At 38.8% G+C, this 22,014-nt stretch overlaps 1 protein-coding gene across 1 annotated transcript in view; it reads right to left on the bottom strand.

Moving 5' to 3' along the window:
- Window positions 1–18,319, bottom strand: part of slc16a2 (solute carrier family 16 member 2) — a 29,161-nt gene extending 10,842 nt beyond the window's left edge. Inside the window, exons 1-4 of the mRNA XM_059345831.1 lie at window positions 17,288–18,319; window positions 5,508–5,652; window positions 3,067–3,565; window positions 2,090–2,233 (exon numbers count right to left, since the gene is read on the bottom strand). Coding sequence (XP_059201814.1) covers window positions 2,090–2,233; window positions 3,067–3,565; window positions 5,508–5,652; window positions 17,288–17,711 — 1,212 coding nt within the window. The 5' untranslated portion in view covers window positions 17,712–18,319. The remainder of the gene's footprint in view (window positions 1–2,089; window positions 2,234–3,066; window positions 3,566–5,507; window positions 5,653–17,287) is intronic.
- Window positions 18,320–22,014: the final 3,695 nt, after the last annotated feature.

Consider the following 22,014-nt stretch of genomic DNA (forward strand, 5'->3'; position numbering starts at 1 on the left):
ATTATAAGCTTAAGGAAAATAAAGCTTTCTATACGTCTCAATCACACCATCCGTTCTTTAGACTGAGTGAGGAATTCAGGTCTGTGCTTTGTGTTTGTGCTGGCAGCTGCTGAAAGCTGCCTGCCTGTTTGTACGAATCTAAACACTCAGCTAATACGGTTGCATTAAGCTGAGCTCAGAGTTCATGAGTTTAATACCATAAACTGTGAAGGAGTGTTCTGTGCTTAAACAATGAACTAAAAAGTGTTACCTTAAAATCCTTCACAATCACCACATTACACAAGAAATCAACTATTAAAAAGTACACTCTGTTCAACTCTGGATAAAAGAAAGAACATTTGTTAAAGACTCCAGCAGCAAGAGAAAACGCATTCTCTCTTTTTTATTGAAAACACTGTTCCAAGGGTCCAAAGGCACATTTGTTCAAATATCTGAAATTCACATTTTCTGCATGCTTGTCTTTGACTCAGTGTCCTTCTGCTGCAATACCACACTTGACAAACACAATGCAGATTGTTGTAGTTCAGGCCAGCACAGCCAACACATCGTGTGTTTGCATTCAGCAGGAGCTACATATACACCAGCAAGAAATAACAAATCGTTTTTGCATTCACCTCTCATCACAACTGCTCCAAACTGCTGTGCTTCTATTTTCTCAGGACTGAATCACCCTGCTATTATCCAGGCGGGTGATTCTTTTAGCAACACCAAAGCTTTATTCTAGTACTCTACGTTTGTGCAAATTAGTATGTGAGTCTGGTTTATCTGCAGCATAATAAGCCATTTAAAGACTCTCTATATGAAGTTCAATCTAGTGGCATTGCAAAACCCTTTTAATAAACAAACCTTGGTTCAGTTGATGAAACATGTGCCAGAGGGGTGTAAAAAACAAAGGGAAAGTGCACAGTGACTGAAAAAGAGCCTTAAAAAAAACAACTGTTAATAGTTAATCCCAAGCCCTCTTTTTCAGGTTAAAGTTAATATGCAGACATTTAATTTGAATTGTTCGCACTATTAACAATGTTATATTGCAAGTTGTTATGGGAGTGTAATTAAACCTCAGGAATGCATACAGTCGTGCTCGTAAAAACACTTAGGACAACATTTACTGTTTAACGATTGTAAAATGGTACAAGTCATTAAAAATCGTGTCATTTAGAGGCTAAAAGTGAGACAAAAGCTGCTGTGGAAGAAGTATTAAGATCCTTTACTCGAGTAAAAGTACTGATACCACGCTGTGAAAATACTCCACTGCAGGTTAAAGCCCTGCATTCAAAACTTTCATCAGGTAAAATCTACTGATGATACTTTTACAATTAATTATAATTTACCTGGTCAGCGTTTAACTATTACACATGATGTTTTTGGATTTAATATTACTGCTGCATTAATATGTTGCATTTTACGACTGTAAATGTTTAAGGTTGTGTTAATATGAACGGTTGTATATAATGAATGAATGAGAATGAGAAAAACAGCCCTTTGTTTTAATAATGCACTTTCTAGCTGATCCAAGAGTTTTTTTAAATGTTTAATTAGCTTAGGAAGAAGGAGAATAAAGAAACCTTTCAATAACTCTTCAGTTTAAAAACATTCAAAATGAACACATATAGAGAGACATCATTTTCACTGGACTTGAAGGGGATGAATCTAAGTCATTAAAGCTGTCAGACAAATGTAATGTGTTATGATTTTATTTTGGGGGTTATGAAAAACCTTACCAAGTTCGACTTCTGTAAATAATTTTGTAATATTTTATGTCTATGGAAATTTAATTTCATTTGTCTAAGGGGTTTTAATTGAAATATTTCACTTGATCCAAAGCATATACAGTAGATGGGCATTTTCTTTTTGATTATTTTACAGATTTTAATGCTTTATCGATTGAGAGTAAAGAGTCAGAGTAAAAAGTACAATATTTATCTCTGAGATGTACGGGAGTTAAGTACCATGAATTTGTGCTTAAGAACAGTACTTGATTAAATTGAATATTAGAGACCCAGCTAGTGTCACTTTCATTACTCCAGGCCCACATATCACTTATAACTGTGTGAGTTTTAACATTTTATGCCTTCAGACTTTTCCTCACCTGCATGTAGATCTTGTGAAGACCAGGAATGAGGTCTCCGATCTTGCCGAAAGCGAGGCGTCCCACCCCAGATGAAGCTCCTATGCAAACCAGGAGCACCCATTCCTTCTGGGTCCCCTTAAACTGCTCCTTCACAAAATTCATCTGAGACATAGAAAAAACAGACATGTCTGTTTTAATTTGGTTGGGTGCTTGTAAAAAACCCTCAGAAGACACTAACAGTGAATGAGATATCACAAAACACACAAGAAGTCAATTAGCTCAGCAAATGGGTGTGTATTTGGCAGCGAGGAGGAATTGTCCATCCATAACCGAATAGCAAAGGTCTAACAATAACAAATATCTTCATCCACAAACCTTTAGAACAGCAGGACAGGAAGAACCAACACATATAGGTCAGACCCTCCCACTCCCCTCAGCTCTGACCCCCCAACTCCAATCCAAAACATTAAACCGCCCTCTGAAGTCTTTCCTGAACTTGTGAAATATTTGCTCTGCTTTGAAGGGCTCTACATTCATCAATGGCCATAGGATAGGCATGTTTAGGGATACAGAGAGGCCATACAGGAGAGGTTTCCTGAGGTGGTCGCGCCAATACAAAGACCGGGGCTGTGTTTACATCTGGGCCCGGGCCTGAAACAACAGGCCTGACAGAGGGAGGCCTGAGCTGGAACATCCGACATCTGGATAGAGGGAGATCAACTTCACACCGCAGCTTTACACTTCACTATCTCACTATTTCACACCAAAATCGGCCAAAGGTCATGTACAGATATACTCTGAATTTTGGATTCTGATCATCATGTAAAGCAAAATGACATGAATCCCCATCATGATTATTAAAGTTAAACACAAATCCCAATTTTTGCAGTCAAAAACAAACTAGACATTTTGTACTTTGTTTAGGTTCACAGCAGGGGCAAACACACAACATGCACTTATAATCCAACTACAAGCATGCACATTATTTTTCTTACCAGATGAACATATGGCACAAAGTAGCCCAGTACAGCTGTGGCTACTCCAAACGCCCACACCCGGTACGTCACGATGTGAAACACACGCAGGTTGAAGTACTTCCTGATCCCACCGAGGACCCTGCTCCATCTGCTGGTCCCCTGAGCGCTGGCCCCTGGCTGGGTTTGTGGTTTAGCAGGGCCATGACCCATGCCTGGGGGTCCCATGCCGCCTCCAGCAGGGAGTAAAGGTTTGTACAAGAGCGCCAGCAGGGCCTGGACCAACATGAAGAGGCTTAGGATCTGGAAGGTCCTGCTGAGGCCCAGAGGTTTCGCCACCTTGTTGAGGAACACTGGGAGGCCCATGGAGAAGAGGCTGGCACCAGCCGTCACCACGCCGTTAGCCAGGCCCAGGCGCTGGCGGAAGTAGTGGCCGAGGATGACCAACGAGGGCTGGAAGGCTACAGAGGAGCCACAGCCGAACAGTATGCCGTATGTGAAATAGCGAAGGCTCAGGGAGCTGCAGTAGAAAGGAATAAGGATGATGTTGTTATTATCTGGCTGTAACATTAAATAATGGTAATGGATCAGACACTTTTCCTGCCCAGGTACCATGGATGCAAATTGGCTAATAAAGCGAACTCTGGCTTAACAGTTGTGTTGTGCATGCCCCCTGTTAAAAAAAAAAATCAACTTAATTTAAAAAAAAGTACACTACTGGTCAAAAGTTTTAGAACACACCAATTTTTCCAGAATTTAATTGAAAATTATGCAGTTTAATGTCTCAGTGTACTCTGAAATTAATGCACATTTGCAACATTTAAAATTCTTTATTGAGCATGATAGTGTTTTGAAAGTAAAAAAAAGATTCAAAATCACATTTTATGTTGGACTAAAGGACTAAAAAAAGACACAAAATGACCAAAAAAAGACACAAAATGACAAAAAAAGACACCAAAAGACACAAAATAACTAAAAAAAAAGAAACAAAATGACCAAAAAAAGACACAAAATGACTTACAAAGACATGAAAAGAATTAAAAAATGGACAAAATAGCCCAAGACTCCATAGAGTTAAGTTGTTAACCCATTTCTTGTTCCCTGAAAAAGGCCTACTTGTATAATTCTGAAATATACATTATTTTTCAGTTTTGGTTAAGCTTACCTTTTTTTATTTACCTCTGGCAGTTCACCACTTACCTTTGTACCCTTTCAAGCTGTTCATTTGACTTGAACTGCTTGAATTTCAATAAAAAACTGGAAAAATTGGGGTGTTCTAAAACTTTTGACCAGTAGTGTATAAAGAGAGTAAAGGGAGAGAGTTTTCATATGCTGCACATATCACAAAGATTCATGATTTATGAAGATTCATGATTTATGATAATAGGCTATATAAATAAATTACTTGACTTGATTATACAAACAAACAATACTTATGATTAAATTAAGGCTTGTGTTTAAACAAAGCACGTAAGAACTGTACTTCTGGCTGTTCATATCAGGTTGTTGTTGTTAATAAAAGATGTAATGTTTGAAATGAGTTAAGCCATCTTCCTAATCTGATAAATTGATCGCTTTATCTTCATACTGTGTCTTGATGTTCTTGATGTTTTCTCTCTGACTCTGTGCAGCTGCTGTGAGTGTAAGACTAGGGATGTGGAGCCTGGCCAAGTCTTCCCAAAGTTAGTGTAAATATACTATAGTAAATTTAAAAAAGCACCTCAGATTTTAGTATGACTCACTGCATGATTGTTATGATTAAAAGACCATGTCTCATTGGTAGTGAACTATGCAGTTTTCCCTTTTACCTACATGACGACAAACACTTTTGCCATTGCTATGACAATGACCAAGTCTTAGTGACATTCAATTAAGATGTCTTGAGTATTCCTAACACAAATTCAATGAAATTTGCAACTCATACTGGTTGCAGAGTGGAACAGGCTTCCATCTGAGCTCTTATTACTGGAGAGCAAAAGTAGTTTTTAAAAAAAAAACTGAAAAAGATGACTTTAGAAAGGTGAATGTATAGGGTCTGACTTCTTGTTTTTTGTTTTTGTTTTGCTGTGTTTGTTAGCTTTTGTTTTTCTGTTTCATAAGCCAGGTATTGATTTTGTATGTTTTAAAAACTGTTTTTAATCATTTCTTTGAATTGTAATCGGTATTCCACTTTTTGGTAAATTATTGAATTTAATATTGTAGTTTTTTTCTAATAACTGCCAGAGATTCTAGATTCTAATTGTTACTCTGTATGCTTTTACTATGTATTTCAATTGTGTCCTGTTTGAGGACCCCAGGAAGAATAGCCGTTACTCCCACAACGGAGTGATGGCTAATGGGGATCTAATAAATAAAAAAATAAATAAATACTGCAGCTGCAGTAAGGCTTGAACAAGTGTAGCCTCAAAAAAGTGTGGAAAACAGCATCTGTATGAGGGTGGCCCTAATGTGCAGTGACTTACTTGGCAAAAGATGTACTTAGCAGCCCTATAAAAGCCACTGTTGCCCCGCTGACAGCTGTCTTCCTGCAGCCAAAGTGGTCTGTGAACATGCTGACCACAGGTGAACAGAAGAAGATCATGCCCATGGCCAGGGCGCCGACCCAGGCTGGAGAGGAGAGAGAAATCATCATGAGAGACATGTGGAAACCCATTCTGTTGTAACAACCACCTAAACTAAATAAAAAACGATCTTATATCCATTTGTACAGCAAGGCAGGATCAAAGTCCATGTAACCTGAACTGTGTGCTGTAAATCAATATGTAATTGATATACAGGATACAATAGCATGCAATTCAACTGACATACAGTGAAAATAATGAAGGGAAATGTATCCTTTTCCTGTACGGAAACAATACACCCGCTCATTTTGTCATATGCAATCTTTCACCAGTTCTACAGTTCCCACATGGAGAATTTGCCTCGAAGCATCTTTATTATTAACTATTATTATACCGTCAAACAACTGTAGTGTACATACCATCCCACATGAGGATAGAACATAAAAGCTGTTCTAGAAAAAAGACGAGAAAAGAACATCTCAAATCCACACTTCCTTTATATGTTATTATACTTTGTGTCACATTAGGAATTCATTGTATGCACAATTTGCCACCTGTGGTCTCAATAGAAGCCACAGCCAAAGGTAAACATGTGCTTCGTGTTGAGTCTTGTGCCCTCATTGCCTTGCAGGCATTTTAAGATCCACACAACATGAATACCTTGATGTCATGGAGATGTCATACTTGCCTTGAAAAACTTTTGTATGAACTAGTTTCTCTTGGAAATGTCTCCCTCTCCGGGCCTGACACCATCCGATGTGATTTTCTAATAATGTGAATACATGTAGTGCTGCTCTTTATGGTATCTTCACTTGCGTCACGTACATCTGACACAGTACATAAGATTTCTCATGGTGATTAAGCAGATCAAAAAGCAGATCAAAGTGTACAGATCTGGCCTGTGCTATAATCTCCATCCAGTGTTAAAACATAACGAGTCAAATGACCCAACAGAGACACTGCGTACCCTGAAAAGCAAACAAACAAGTGTCTGGGTCCCGGGGAGCAAAGGTAGCTTTAATGTCTAGCGCGGTGTCTGGGCTGTAGGTCACACTGATCCAACAGCTCAATGGGAATGAGACCAGAGAGGCCGATAATCAGGTGGATGGACTGATTTATCTACTTAAACACACACACACACACACACACACTGGGTTCAGTGTGAAACATGAGCTCTACATCACTGTACAAACAGTCTTTGTTGTGGAGGTTGATCTAAACAATCTGTACTATACATGTACATATCTGCTGGTACACCGCTTCCCACTACAAAGTCAAATTTTGTATAGTTTGAGGGTGGGACAGCAACATAGCCTTCCACCAGTTTATTTATCCAAATGGAACAAGAGAGGAGGGATTTTCCATGTTTAGCATGTACTTCATGAACTCCCACCATTTTGTAACTTTCCCCCCGTAAACAATGTTTTAATGTCTCAATGCATACAGCTGATACCTGCAGTATGGACATGGATATCAGCAGGTGCAACACTAAAGTAGGTTAATGCTTTATTGGCCTTCCAGCCCATTTCACCACACATAAAAATGAATACCACAGAGATGGAAATCAATGACAAATTTCCACAAGATCAGAAATAACCCTCTTTATTTGTTAAGCCAATGACTTTGGGTTTGGCTTCCCAAGTCTAAGCACCTTGGCATTACAATTGCACATTATTGCATAAGTGATCTAGACAGCTAACAAGCACTCCTATAGGTAAATTTACAAAAGGCTTTTGTGGCGACTAAACCTGTGCAAATAAGACATAAAGTGTGTAATTCTCAAAGAACCAGCAAACAGTGAAATGCTCCCAAACTGCACTGCCAAGTAAATCCTGATGCAAAATCCATTCTTTGAGAATTCCCCCATCAGTTTGGGACTCAGTATGCTTCAAACATATGCTTGTCAAATAGGAAATCTGTTTTGGTCTTTATGTGAGGGGTTTATTTGGCTTTTTAGCTGCTACTACTACTTTATTTATTTCATCTGCTAGTCACTAATCTTGTCTGCATATAGTTTGAACTTGGACAGATAGCATAGAGTGGTTTGTTTCGCGATTTCTCGCTAAAAACAGCTTCCGGCTGTGGCTGAAAATGACACCGATGAGAGCGTTGACAGTGAATCTAATGAGTTAAGTCACGGATCATCAAAACAAAACAATGAGCTGAAAGGTTGCTAAATGCTCTGTGGAGCCGAGGGAAATTGCAAAATTAGCCCCTTTCAAATAACATAGTAATTTGACCCATTGTTAATATAAAAGGTTATAGCAGCATAAACACTTCCACAACTAGTCATTATGCACCATGTTGAGCAAAAATGTATGTTATGGTGTTCTACATATTTGTTCCATTTAGCTCCTGCAACTTATTTAACCTAAGGGTTGAACATATGGCTTCCCTGGAAAAAAACAAGTTTAAAAACCCACAATGCAAAACAAGATCAGTCTCCTTCCTACAGGTTTTGCACAAAACAATCTAGCAATCACGGTACAATAGAGCTGACATCGGCCAATAATATTTCCAGTCAGGGCTACTGCACTGTGAAGATGCAATCTGCATACATATAGGTAGGTTAAGTCTGGCTTGATGGTGGCTCTAATGGAAAGGCCATATAGAAATCATTAAGTGACTCTCCTGACTATAGTGGTTTATGCGGTCCATGAGAAAAGTCTGCAGCCTTGACTGTGTATGCAAAGCCATGTAGCATATGGTCAGAAATAAAACATAGAGCCTGGAAATGTATTGACAGATATGTGCATAGCCGTAAAAGTTAATCAACCAAGAAATGAGCTCAGCCCCAAACTCCTGACAGAACTGGGTCAGGTTTAGTTTGCGTTGACTCTGGCGCCTGGAATCTCAGAAATTAATTTCCACAGCCTTACTTGCCTTCACTATTGGGATCATTTTTGCTTTCACGGATTTTTCTCCAGCATCTCAAATTCCATTTATTGATATTTTGTCATTTTAGACAGCTCAGCCTATCAACAGCACCATTCTCTGTTGCTTTTCCATTAACACATGGCCACATGGTTTGTCCTGAGGGACCAAAGAAATCTTCTCAGTTATTCTCAACCACCCATTGTGGTGTCATTGGTTATTCTGCTCTTATGAGTCTTTTCAATTTGTTTTTGTCACATGCAATTCCCATTTGCTCCTACAGTACTGCTCATTTTGGGCTGTGTGGGTGAGCACATGTTATTTCACTCCAGTTATGGGTACGTTGGAGGATTTGTTGGTTGGTGAAAACAAGCAAATACAGTGTACACCATGGTCAACACACAAAAAACACACAAACTTAAATATTATGGAAACAAAATCCAATGAAATATGTCACAGAACTGAAAAAAACGTTTAATTGATAACTGCTTAGCATTGAGGAAAAGCAAAAAATATCGCATTAAACCAAGACTGTCTGTTTGCTTAGCTTGTCATTCCTTGGATGGATCGATTATTACGGGGAAAATGTATAGAGTAATGTGTAAAAACTTAAAGAAAAACAGAAGAACAGGCAGCATGACACTAGGCTCAAGGGTTAATCTTCCACAACTAAATCCTTTCAGTGTCCACATTCTCAATCATTTACCCAGCTTCAAAGGAGCATACTTCAGAGCAAGAACACTGTGTCACTGGAGGACCATTAGTACAAGCAGTACTATAAATTGATGGTTGTTGTAATTTTAAGACAAATTGTGAAATTAATTCTCAATACTCAAGCCTGCAACCAGCTTTCTTAAGTGAACCACTGTGGAGTAGATGATTGCAGGATCTTCTTGAAAGTGCACTTCATGCTACTCTTTATAAAACACATTGTCTCCAACATACAAAGTCCAACAATCAGAGTCCAACGAAGCAGCAGAAGCACGTCTCTTCCCTCCTTGTTCTCCTCTATTTTCTAGCCAACCCCACTTCCAAACCCTAATTTCCCCCTTCCCTGGCTCAAGCAAAAGGTATGTGAATAGAAGAGTGGAGTGTACTCATTATAGATGATTAAGTCTGAACACTTTCAAACAAAAGAAAAGAGAACACAACGAGGGAGACTGAAGCGAAAGTGTGTTTGGAGGCCTAACAAGCCTTCCTCTCTTTATGTGATGGATGCAATCTGACAGCGAGGGACGCTCTCTATAGGACCCTTCTGTACACTCAAAGAACAAACTTCTTATGGCAGGGAAACGCTGTTGGAGACATAATGTACCAACGATTTACCCAAGAGCACTTAGCTTGCTTGTATTCAGCATGCACAGTGGATAACTGTGGTTTGTGGACATCCATGTTCTTTATTTTGATAACCACGTACATGTATATCACAACAGAATAAGACCAAAGAAAATATACGGTGTAAATGTACCATATTCTTATAGGCTTTATGCTAGAATGTGTCTATTTTGACTAATCGATTGTAATTTGTGAGCACAAAGCTGAAACTGCTTCTAGATTAGTTCAATAACTACATAAACATCCTGCAGGGCAAACAAACCACCTTTTCACACTTTCACACGTTTATTTACATACCCGTGATTGAATGATTACTTCAACACTGCGGTTATGAAAGGGAGCCCAAGATCAAATTCGCAGACTGCTGTTTACTAGCAGCTAGAGTACCTTTAAGTATTTGGACAGTGACAGTATATTGTCCTGTTTGCCCTATACTCAAAGTCATCTGATAAAAGTGAAAGAAAACAATTTTCAGCTTTAATTTTATGGGGAGAACATTCCTATCACATGACCAGCGAAAGAAAATTTTAGCCCTTTAGGCCCACTGTTTGAGTAGACAGAAGGTAAAGTCATTTTAAAGAAAACTGTTGACACAGCATGCTCTGTTGATAATCCTGCCACAAGCAGAAATTTCCTTGAGTTGTTCGAACAAAATGTTATCTTCATCCAATGTACTGGTCAGCTGCAGCAATCTGAGGTGCACTATTTCTACAGAAAAATGCCAGTGCAGGAACTAAGAAACAATTTGACTTAACCAACTCATAAATATTGAAAGAAATCAACCTCAGAGTCAGTTTTATTTCAAATCCAGTGTGCCAAAACAATCAAAAACACACCACTGTCCAGATGCTTTCTGAAGGACTAACAACCTTTTTCTGAAACATGAGGGGGAACATTCCACCAACAATGCAACATATTGTGTTTGAAACTTGTTATTGTGTTTGGTACAGTTCAAGGAATAATAAGCCATACATATTTTTTTATCATTAACGGAAAGGCTGAGGTACAAGCCCATTTAGCCCACAAGGCCATATTTAATGCGTTTGGCAGGTTGAGGGCTGGGCAATATGTTGGAGTCTGACGTACATGGTTTTAATCAAAACACGGATACTAAAAGACTATAATTACTTTTACATAGCATCTTGGAAATAACGTAAACACAGGTGGCAAAAAGTGAAGCCAAGGCAGAAGTGCCTTAAACCTGCATTCTGCAAGTCCAATTGTGCAAGGTCTATGTGAAAATGACTCTACTTCACACTTGATTTATTACTCAGTAATCACTTTCCTTATGATTTTATGAGTTGATTCAATTGAATGATCTAATTTGCAAACTATGGTCCCATTGACAAAATAAAATTGTTAATAGTAAAAGTGACAAAGTAAGGTATGCTTAGTCACTCCTGGATTAAAAAAAAAACAACAAGATAACGAAGGTGAAATGCCTAACTCGGGGCTTCGGAACAGCATTGGTGACATCATGGTGGCTGTGTTCACTTCTTTCTTTCAGTCTATGGCTGCATAGCACTAGTCAGCTGTATTAAATCTACCAAAATGTTTCACAGTTAAGAGTGCACACTAGCACAACAAAAGTAGCAATAAGATTACCTTATTGGTGGAAACATTTGGAGGAACCATGTGGTGTTTTCATTTTTTGCCATCACCAAAAAAGCCGTTTAAACAAGTGTGAGTCACTGGCTTGTTAGATCTGTATAGTTAAGTTCCCCACAAGATACTGTTTCATGAGTCATGTTTACCAGAGCAGACACCTACACATTTTCATATGAATCCCCACTTCCTGATTATAGCTTAACTGTCAACAAGGCACAGCAAGGATTAAAGTTTTATTTTGATTAGAAACATATTTGTGATTTGCTAGGAGACCCTAGCAGTACCTAAGAATAGGTACTGTGTTCATGAGTCCTTGATTTAGTATCAGTTTCCTAACTAATTACCATAGGGAACGTCAGGTCAGCCTGCATAGTTTACAAGATCATAAGACAAGTTGTTTTGGGGACCAGGTGTCACATGTGGAGGAGCGCCTTCGAACCACTCACTAACCATGAGCAGCTCTGTTAGATGTTTATTAGTCATATCGTGCTTAAAGCTGCCAGGAAGCTCCGCTGTGCAAACTGCTTGTGTTGAAACTATTAATATGCAGGGAGGGGGGGGGTCGTATGGATAAATATTGGGTATGTTTTGCAGAGAGCACAGCGTGTCACATGTGCGTGTATCGGCTTAACTTGGCTCTCAGACTTTCCTACTGATGCACAATCTGGTGCACTACTCTAAAAGTAACGTGCAACTGACTTTATCTCATGGTGGTGGTATTCTCAGAGCTTGTGTTTCTCAAAGCTAAGACTTTATCTACCACAAACTTTTCATCTGGTTGTAAAAAGGATGGTGCTATGAATCATCCACTCATTTCTACTGGCTAAGAAGAGTTTGCTTTCCATTTTAGGTAATCACATTTGCACCTACTAGAAAACAAATAAAGGCATTCATTTAGTGATGTTCAAACAGTCCCACATTCGAAAAAACAGTCCACCCCCTATTTCTGATCAGATATGTACATGTTTATGAGTATACTGAGCTTTAAGAGACTCGGATCTGACATGAACCCATTCACCTGCTCTCTGGAATGTCAAAAATGCCCCAGTACTCCCTGATCCGCCAACCTGGGATTTCCAGAAGCCCTGAAGATGCTGGCAGCGGAGCTACAATACAGCAGAGCACAGCAGTATGCCAGTTGCTAGAGAAGTTTGCTTGTAGCAGCACAGACACCTGTTTGAGTCCAGACTCAGCTTTTAGAAAATACAACATCCAATAAGAAGTAGGGGTGCACCGATTGCAATTTTCTGGCAGATCACCGATTTTTAAAAAGCCTGACCTGCCGATTTCGATTTTGACCGATTTTTTTATAACTCACAGCATACACCTTCAATGTTTGAATCTTATTATATTGAAAAACAATAACACAGCAGTATTATATATATTATATATATATACTTTATATATAAAGAATTTTTCTTTAACAAATAAAGGAAATCACAATGTCTGAGGTAGTTAATAAAACATTGAACTTAAAATAAATAGCAACAATTTACAGGACAAACTAACAAAAGAACTGCAACCATAAATAAAAAAAACACTGAAAAGTTGCTGAATTTAGCAACAAAGTTGGGAGCACTGCTTCGCCAGTGGGGGGGGTTATTATCTAGGTAGATAAGATCGCTAGATAAGATCGGTTTGACGTAAGGGAATCAGCCGATCGCCGATCCCGCAAAATTAAGGAAATGGAAGAAGATTACATTCTGACCACAACTCAAGAAATACACAATGTGGAAACCTGCAACTATATCTTATTAATTAAAAGCTGAGCTAGGGCTGGGCGACATACATCATCAATGCTATATAATGCTTTGTGTTCTCTCTATACCGTTTTTAATGTCCAAAAAACAGCAGCATGTTACCATGTGGTTATTTCATATTTATTCATTATTTTACCATATAAAAATGCTAGATATCATGTATTGACACACATCAAATATTGATGTTAACAAAACACATATGATAATACTGAGTACAAAATCCAGCACTTCTTAAATACTTTTCTCATCTTTAAAAAGCCTCTTTTGTTCTTGATTTGTCATATAGTCATGGTAATAGACTCTCTCCATCTCTCTACACTCAAGTTTGCAATAAAATTAATTTGCCCAAAAAAGAGACAAACCACAAAATAAATTAAGTGAAAGATCATTTTGACTGATAGCATTTATATTATTTTTTAGAGATATCAGTATAATAACATTACTGTAAATTATTTTGCTTGTGATAAACGTGTAGTTAAAATCTGATATCATGAAAGGCTGTGGAAAAACACCTGCTAAATAGTGTTTATGTACAGCTTAAATACAAAAAATATATTTTGAAGTGATACTGATTTACCTAAACCCTAATGACTGCCAAGCCAAATAACACAGATCAAGGTTACACAAAGAGAACAGCAGCATGATGAAACACATAAATTGGCATTTGAACACACACGTCCCGATCTGACTAGTTTTACTTGTATGCTACCAACAACCAACAATAAAGATGACTGCAATCTGAACTAGTGTATCCAATTTAGTGTGTAAGTAGCACAGAGGTGTCCATAGCCCTCTGATGTCTTCCCATTTCTCCACTTACAGTATGTTGTTAAAAGCCCTGCTTCCCATGTGTCATGTATACATTATCAATGTCTTTTCAACATTTAATGGAAAGGTCTCTTCACAGACAAATGCTGCTGTCAGTGAGGTTTATCCTCTGTCCCTTTTAGTCTGGACTGAAGTAATGGAGCAGCATTTCTATTTGAGCCTGTGTTGCAGTATTACTCTTACCAAAGCACTGAAAAAATATCAAAAATATATAATAATAAAGTTCCTACGACATTAAGACCCAAATCTGACCCAATCTATGTCTGTGCCGGTCTCTCATTAATCGCGTATGGATGGAAATCATTCCAACTAACAATAAAAGATTAATCACTCAATCTCTCAGTCCCTTTCTTCCGCCTCTTCACACAATTCCTAGTTTTGCAAACCCTGCTGCAGCAGTACACGCTGTCTCCCAGTCTCTCTCACATTTGGCGCACCCATATTCAACCACACATCACCTCTTCAACACGGTTTTTGTTTTTTTAATTTTAAACGAATGTTGTGTTTGTTACACACCTTGGCATACCAGCGTTTATGTGGTCACAACAGGAATGAAACCTCTGACCGTGCCATGCTGTAATAATTCGGGGAAAACAACACCAGCTGCAACTCATAACTCTTACTTTGAAAAAAAGTTGTTCTGATCCCCCACCTTGATACTCCTTGAAATCTCTTGTTTACCCCTTAAGGTTTAATAAAAACCCAGTTTAATCGAGCTTGATATAAAGACCTAATGATCAGAACCCAAATCTCTTCTTGCCGCCTCCTCACCCTGTAGTTTACTGCTTGTTCGGTGCTTTAACATGTCGTTTTAAACTGTTTTACACATGTGAATTACTGACTGTTCCCTCTCAGACTGGATTGCTGTTCAAAAAGGAGCATTTTACAACTATTGCTGTTAAGCTGTTCCCCTCAGTTTTCTTCTGCTGGTTGGGAGTGTGTGTGTGTGTGTGTGTGTGTGTGTGTGTTTGTGTGAAAGGTCAGTACTCAGCCTACTAGCTTAATCCTTTCACATACGAGAACAACCAAGAATCAAATCCAAGGAGCAGCTGGAGATGAAAACAAAGGGTGAAAGCTGAATAGAAATACCTTCACAGCAACTGTCCTCGGGGACAACTGGCCCAGACTTGACAACCAATGCCCACCATTAAAAGATCTGCTAGTTTTTCCCTGCAGTTTTATCTGAATACAAACACTAAAATCACCCAGATGTTCAGCCACAGTCAAAATGCATTATTACTTGAGTCCTTAGTTAAGTTACTGATTTAAAAGAATACTGGTTTCCTGATGTAAAAACATAACGGTTCAATTTGTAATAGAAAGTTTCTCAACTACCCACATTGTATTTTGTGTCCCAGGTGATTCCTGTATTGTCCCAACAGGATATCCTTAATTTTGAGCACTGACAGTCCTCTGTAGAAGAAATAAGAGATGCATCTTCCTTTGTATCAGTTTTCAGGGCCAACACATTCTCACGAAAAACCTCGAAGTAATGTGATATCTTGGCATGCTGACATCCATTGTAATTTATTTCACATAAATTAGAAATGACAAGGTGCAAGATGCCATTAAAGATATGAACCCATGCTTACTTAAACAACTCAAATGAGCCCGATAACGCTTGAGCCACTTTATGTTTTTTCTGTAACTGTTTTTCATGCTGACAAGAAAGGGTTGAATTTGTTCCAGGGAACAGTTTTAGAGCCGTAATCCCTTCCGACATCCTGACCTTAACTTTCGTGTGTTGATTGTGGATCTTGACAGGAAGAAGAAAAATACCCACTCCTGTTACATGCTACTCCCTTCCTCCAAAACATTTTTTTCTCGCTTAAATCTAAAACAGACCATTGTACAGTTTTACCCATCAGAGGGTTCATCCCTATAAAAAGAACTCACATAATGACTCATTTGTCACATAAACAACCACAAAGCCAGAGGCCAAGACTCTGTAACATCATCCATTCACAATAAACTGGATGCTGACTTTAAATTTCAGTTTTTGAGCTAAAAATTTCTCCAAAACTTATAAGTACAACCAAGAAAATGTTGCTTATTGATTGAAGCTTCAAAAGTCTTTGTTTTCAAAGTCATTTGGGTTTTGTTTTTTTTTTTAGCATAAAACAAGATTGAACCCTTGTCCGCCACATTAGATCGCCGTATTTTAGTGTTCCCAGTATATTGAGAAAACATTCATCTTGAACGCTTGTGACATAAACCTCAATAGAATGGCTAAAATTGAGGCACGCATGGAGACAGAGGGGTGAACACTGTCCTTGTTCTGGTCACGGACAGCAGAATGGCCAACAGCAGCTTTATTGTGAAACAATGAATATAAATTCCTGGAATTAAGTTATCACGAGGTCTTTAGCTTTTTATATAGGGTAGTAATAAGTGGCTGTAATGTGTATGTTGTGAATCTAGGCCTATCGTAGGATTTTTGTCACGTGTCATCCTTCTCTCTCAGTCTCAAACAGTACACAAAGAAGGGGGTGAAAAATCATTGCAATTTTTTCAAATATGGGATATTTCACATTCTTTGAGAGGTTTAGGGCTGCAGAAACTCTGAGCAAAAACTGTGAACAAGTTTGTATAGGTCACACTTTAAAGCATGCATGTCTGTGGTACATTTCTATGACTTCACGACTTCAGGGAAAAGACTTTATCAAAGGGCCATTTGTGACCAACGGAAATGGATTTGCAGCAGCCACTTAATAGAGTTAAAACAACAGTGATGTTTATGAATGAATTGCATGCAGACAGTTGGACAGTTACAAGCCTGTTAGTAATTAAACAGCAGTGATGGTGCTGTCAAAAACATGCAGTTGACCAGCTCAAGCAAGGAGTAAAACATTTTTGGCCACTTTTTCTCAACAACGCATGCAGACTATATATATATATATATATATATATATATATATATATATATATATGTGTGTGTGTGTGTGTGTGTGTGTTGTGCCACATATGTAACATAACACTGTGTTTAGTGTGCCACTTTAAGTGCAAGGTAAACCCGTTTGAACTGTGAGGCTGACCCATATATGTTTTATAGGCTAAGACGACTCATACATGGTGTTACATAAATATATAGTTTGTTTCCATTATGCTTATGTTCTGTCAAAAGACAAGCATCCACTGGAGGACCAATATTCACCTTATTTTTTCATATGAGTGATTGTAATCAAGCATGCATCCAAGACTTCTGCACACCAGTTGATGTAGGCTATTGTTTCACCTCCTCGTCAGTCTCGCCTCAGCAGACTGTCTGGTACTTACCCACTTTGAACTGAGACGTCTTGTCGTCTGGGTCTGTATGCTCCTGCATCAACATCATGTGCAGGATGCCGAAAGAGTTTTGAATGCCGAAGATCGACCCATTGCACCAAGTTGCCGCAAAAACCACCAGCCAGCCGTAACCTCCTTCAGGTGGGACGAATGGAGCTCCGTGGCCGGGCTCTTCCAGCTGGACCTCACATTCAGAAGCCGGGGAGAGGGGCGGCTTGCACCCGGCCTCGATCAGCTGCACGCTGCTGTCCTCCTGCATGATTTTACACTCGCTCCCCGCCGCCTGATCCTCCTTGCTCCTGTCTGCTTCTTGGGGAGCATCTCTCTGCTCCGTCTGAGAGTCTGTAGCTGGCTCTTCCGTCTGGGACACTCCGCTGGACGGCTGCGCTTGATTGTCTAGCCCGTTGATCCCCATGCTGTCTGGTTTACTGGAGAGGTTACTTTGGGCTCTTGGCGCACATGCATGTGATATAGGTCACTGACATAAGAGCACCGATTTGAATAACAGACTTGATTGGCTATCTGTCAAAATGTGCGATTCAGACCCTTAGTGGCAGGCAAGCCTCCTACACGCTGCTTGGAGCCCAAGTCTAAGCGTCAACTTCAGCGAATAAACCCCAACCTGCAAAATGTCTCATTCTAGTCGGAGGTCTGTATTTTTCCAGGAATTAGCAGGCGCCGCCTTTAAATTTAAGCCCGTGTCACTAGAAACAGCCTATAGACTACAACCATGTATTTACTTTTGCTGGCTGCCGCTTCTCGGTGTCAAATACGGACCATCAACCTGTGAAGACGTCCACTCGGTCTCGATACCGTGTCGCCCCGTCACGCAGTCTGCGCTCGGTCCGCAACATCCCCCGGTGGTTAAATAAACGATTAGCCGCTCCTCCTCTTTCATCTGATAGCTTCACACGGTGTTAATGTAAAAAAAAAAAAAAAAAGCCAGGCCCGTGTGGGACCCAGAGGCTGTCTTGGCTCTTAAGTGTCAACAAAGCTCGGGCCGTCATTCAACAGCTCGCCCCCGCCTCTCTTTCCCGGCGGATGGACGGTTCTAACCAATGGCGGCGGTCACAGTACAGTTACGGTACAGTTGTGGGACGAGTTTGTACTTCGTGTCTTATCGGCGTTTTCACGAAAACTCCCGAGTGCTCAGCTTCAGACCATAGACATGCTGCCTCGTCTGACACAGACACATGTCTACCTGACTCAGCCGGTAACTGAGGTTAACCGTCGACAGTGACATCCACTTCAACCGTATTTCCGGTTAGAAAAGAGGCTGAGCTAGCACGTACACTCACCGTTTTCACCAAACACCGGTTTAATGCTACTTTCACTTCGCCATTAAAGATGTCTCTAACGTTGCTTGTCTCCTGGAGACTTCTTTAATCTTGAGACAGAAACAGTGGTGAGGCTATAACGTTACTGTTACGTGGCCATATATGAACACGTTAAGTACGCTACAACGTAGGTCTAAACCAAGTATTAATAAAAGGTTTGGCATTTAACACCTTGAATATATGCTGCTTAACGCATGTTTTGTAATGGTTTCCTGCCCCATATACAATAGCTGATATTTCCTGTACATGTTGTACCAGGAGTAACAGGTTACCTCCATGTCCCCGCCCATTTCTGGAGCAGCTAAGGTGGGTGTCAACTCTCCAGTGACTCAGAAATAGTTTAGGTAAAGGGCAAGTATGCTACTTTACTGCAACCTCATATGTCAAAGGGGAATATGGTAGCTTATTTGTATCCATGCTTTTTTAGAAGTATCAAGTTATTTTACCAGTAAAGTAAGTAAAAGTATCAGTGTAATTAAAGTAATATCTGTGCAGAAAGAGGCCCATGTGAGTTAACTTTTCTTATCATTATCATTGGATTGTTATTACTCATCGATTATGTGTAAGAAACATTTTCCTGTTGTTGCTTAGCGGTTTAAATAAATACAATTCATTCATATGCTGATTTATGTTTTGTATGTAAAAATCTAGGCTACACTCACCGGCCACTTTATTAGGTGAAGTGTGTAATGAAGTGTCTGGTGTGGTCTTCAGCTGCAGTAGTCCATCTGCTTCAAGGTTCAACGTGTCCTGCATACCTTGGTTGTAAGTGGCCATTCTTCTCTGACCTCTGACATAAACAAGGCGTTTTGGCCCAGAGAACTGCCCCTCACTAGATTTTTTTCTCTTTAAATCCCAGAGATTTAAAGAGTTTGTGCGTGAAAATCCCAGTAGATCAGCAGTCATTTAAATCACCTTTCTTCCCCATTCTGATGCTCGGTTTGAACTTTAGCTGATCGTCTTCACCATGTCTACATGTCTAAATGCATTGAGCTGTTGCCATGTGATTGGCTGATTAGGTATTAGCTGTTGAACAGGTGTATCTATTGAAGTTTCAGAAACTAGTCAAAAGTACAATGGGCCTCATGCAGACTTCATTTAGTGCTATTATTGTTCATCTCTGTCTCTCTCTGTCTGTCTCTCTCCACCCTCTCATATTCTATCAATTGTATTTTTCTACTTTGATTGGTTCAAACAACATCTATTGCACTTGTCCACCCTTTGAGGGGAATCCCTTCTCTGTTGTTCAACCTAATGTTTCTTCTTACTTTTTTCCTGTTAAAGGATTTTTGAGTAGATTTTCCTTGTCCGCCGCGAGGGTCAAAGGACGGGCACCTGTAAAGCCCTTTGAGGCAAAATTGTGGCTCTGGGCTTTAAAAATCGTTTTAATTGAATTGTTCGTATTCCTGTCTTAACAATTTCTTACTTTACAAATTCTTTAGGATTTTGAAAATAGCTCAAAAGTAATGAAATATACAATACATTAGTGAAAAGTTGCACATGGATCCTACAACTCGTTAATTGTGTTTGTGCCTGAGAGAAAATTCAAAATATGAAACCATTGGTAAAAGTGGCAAGTTGTCCTAAATCAATAGTACAAGTTACAGAACAAATCTGTTAGAACTAATGGGTCTTGCATGAGGCCCATTATTTTTTTACTGTCTCTTAGGGCAGCTTATAAATTTAGCATTTGAACTTCCAGCAGTTCAGCATATTTGATTAAGTTGATGTTTGCCTATTTAGAGCATTCTAGCAATTTTTGGGTCGTATGGTTGAATGCACTTATTTTAAGGTTTTATTTGTATAAAAATGTCAGCTAAATAAATGTTATGTAATAATGTATGTCAAATGTCAATCTGCAAACTATAAGGTAACTATGACTGCAATCCAAATGTAGCTTAAAGTATTAAATAGAAATGCACAAGTGAAAAACACGTACAATAGCTCAAAAAAGTATAGCGCTTGAGTAAACATATTAACCCTATAAAGCCAAGTGTATCATATTAGATACAGTTATTTTTGAGACCTCTACATCATCAAAAACCTGATGTATACATGTGTTGAAGATAAACAAACTGAGCAACAAATTGCACAAAAATACCAGATGTAGCAAAAATGATATGCAGGTTCCACGAATGAATCAGTCATTGCTGCATTAAAAAACTTCACATCAGCAGATGTATGATGTTGTGTTATATGGAAAAAATATGTATTTTGCATGTTTGAGGAAAAAGGAAAAGTCAACGTCTTAATAGGTTAAAAATGTTAGGGTTTATATGTTTTTGTTAGTTCGAGAAAAACAAACTGTGAGCAACAAATTGCACAAAAAGACCTGATGTATCAAATATGATACAAATTAGAATTCATATATGCAATTTATTTATTTCTTAAAATTCGTCAGCAGGTTAATAAGCACTCAGTTTTTACAAAAATTGAATTTTCTGGCAATTATTTCATGGTTCAGGCTTTATAGGGTTAATGTATCATTCCTGTCATCTTTCTCAAGTAAAGCATCTGAATGTTTCTCACATCACTGATGAAAACACAGCAATTAAAAATCAGGCTGGGGTGATAATTATGTATGGTTTCTAACTATGTGGGTCAACCGTACAGTTTCCACATAAACGATGTTCTGCCTCTTTATAAAATGAGAGAAAGTTCCAGCAGAGATAATTTAGGTGAGAGAATTTCACACTTGAACAGTGTTTTTCAAGTGAGTGAGCAACAAAAACACCAGCTGGAGCAGAGAGTGCAGAGTAATCTTCTGCAGCATGACAACTATTACGGATCAAGAAGTTCAAATAGGATTAACCACAATCGGCCATTTTATTAATAAAATGAAAACAACCTATTTACAAATCCATTAGAATCAATTACATTACCTCAAATGTCTCAGAGAGATGCCAGGGCGTTTATTTTGTTTGTTTCTTAACTTGTGATAGTAGCTGATAAGTACAAGTGTTCACCACTAAGTGGAGCTATAATTCTGTGGAAGAGGTTTATACCATAGACTGGTTTATACCCATTATATTTTACCCAACATTTGGAATTCAGTGGAGATGACTCTTTAGAAAGCTTTGGGTTATTAACTTAATTTAACTTAATTTAATATATTTGTGCTTGTTTTGGTCTATTTCAGATAAAACAACACAATTATACACCGTTGCTCATAAGGATTGTTTCTGAAAACAAAATTATTCCTACTTCATCGGCAACCATGTCAAGTTACTAGAACACAAAGCCATCATTGACCATTTTAGCAACACTCGTCATTTTTCTACTTACAATGGATCAAAACGCCTGCTGGGAGAAAAAAGGCCTGTTATGTGATTATACAGATGGGGACAAAAATTGAATGACAGTAGAACTAAACAGTTTGCC

Source organism: Centropristis striata, chromosome 12 (assembly GCF_030273125.1).
Source record: "Centropristis striata isolate RG_2023a ecotype Rhode Island chromosome 12, C.striata_1.0, whole genome shotgun sequence".
NCBI classification, from domain to species: Eukaryota; Metazoa; Chordata; class Actinopteri; order Perciformes; family Serranidae; genus Centropristis; species Centropristis striata.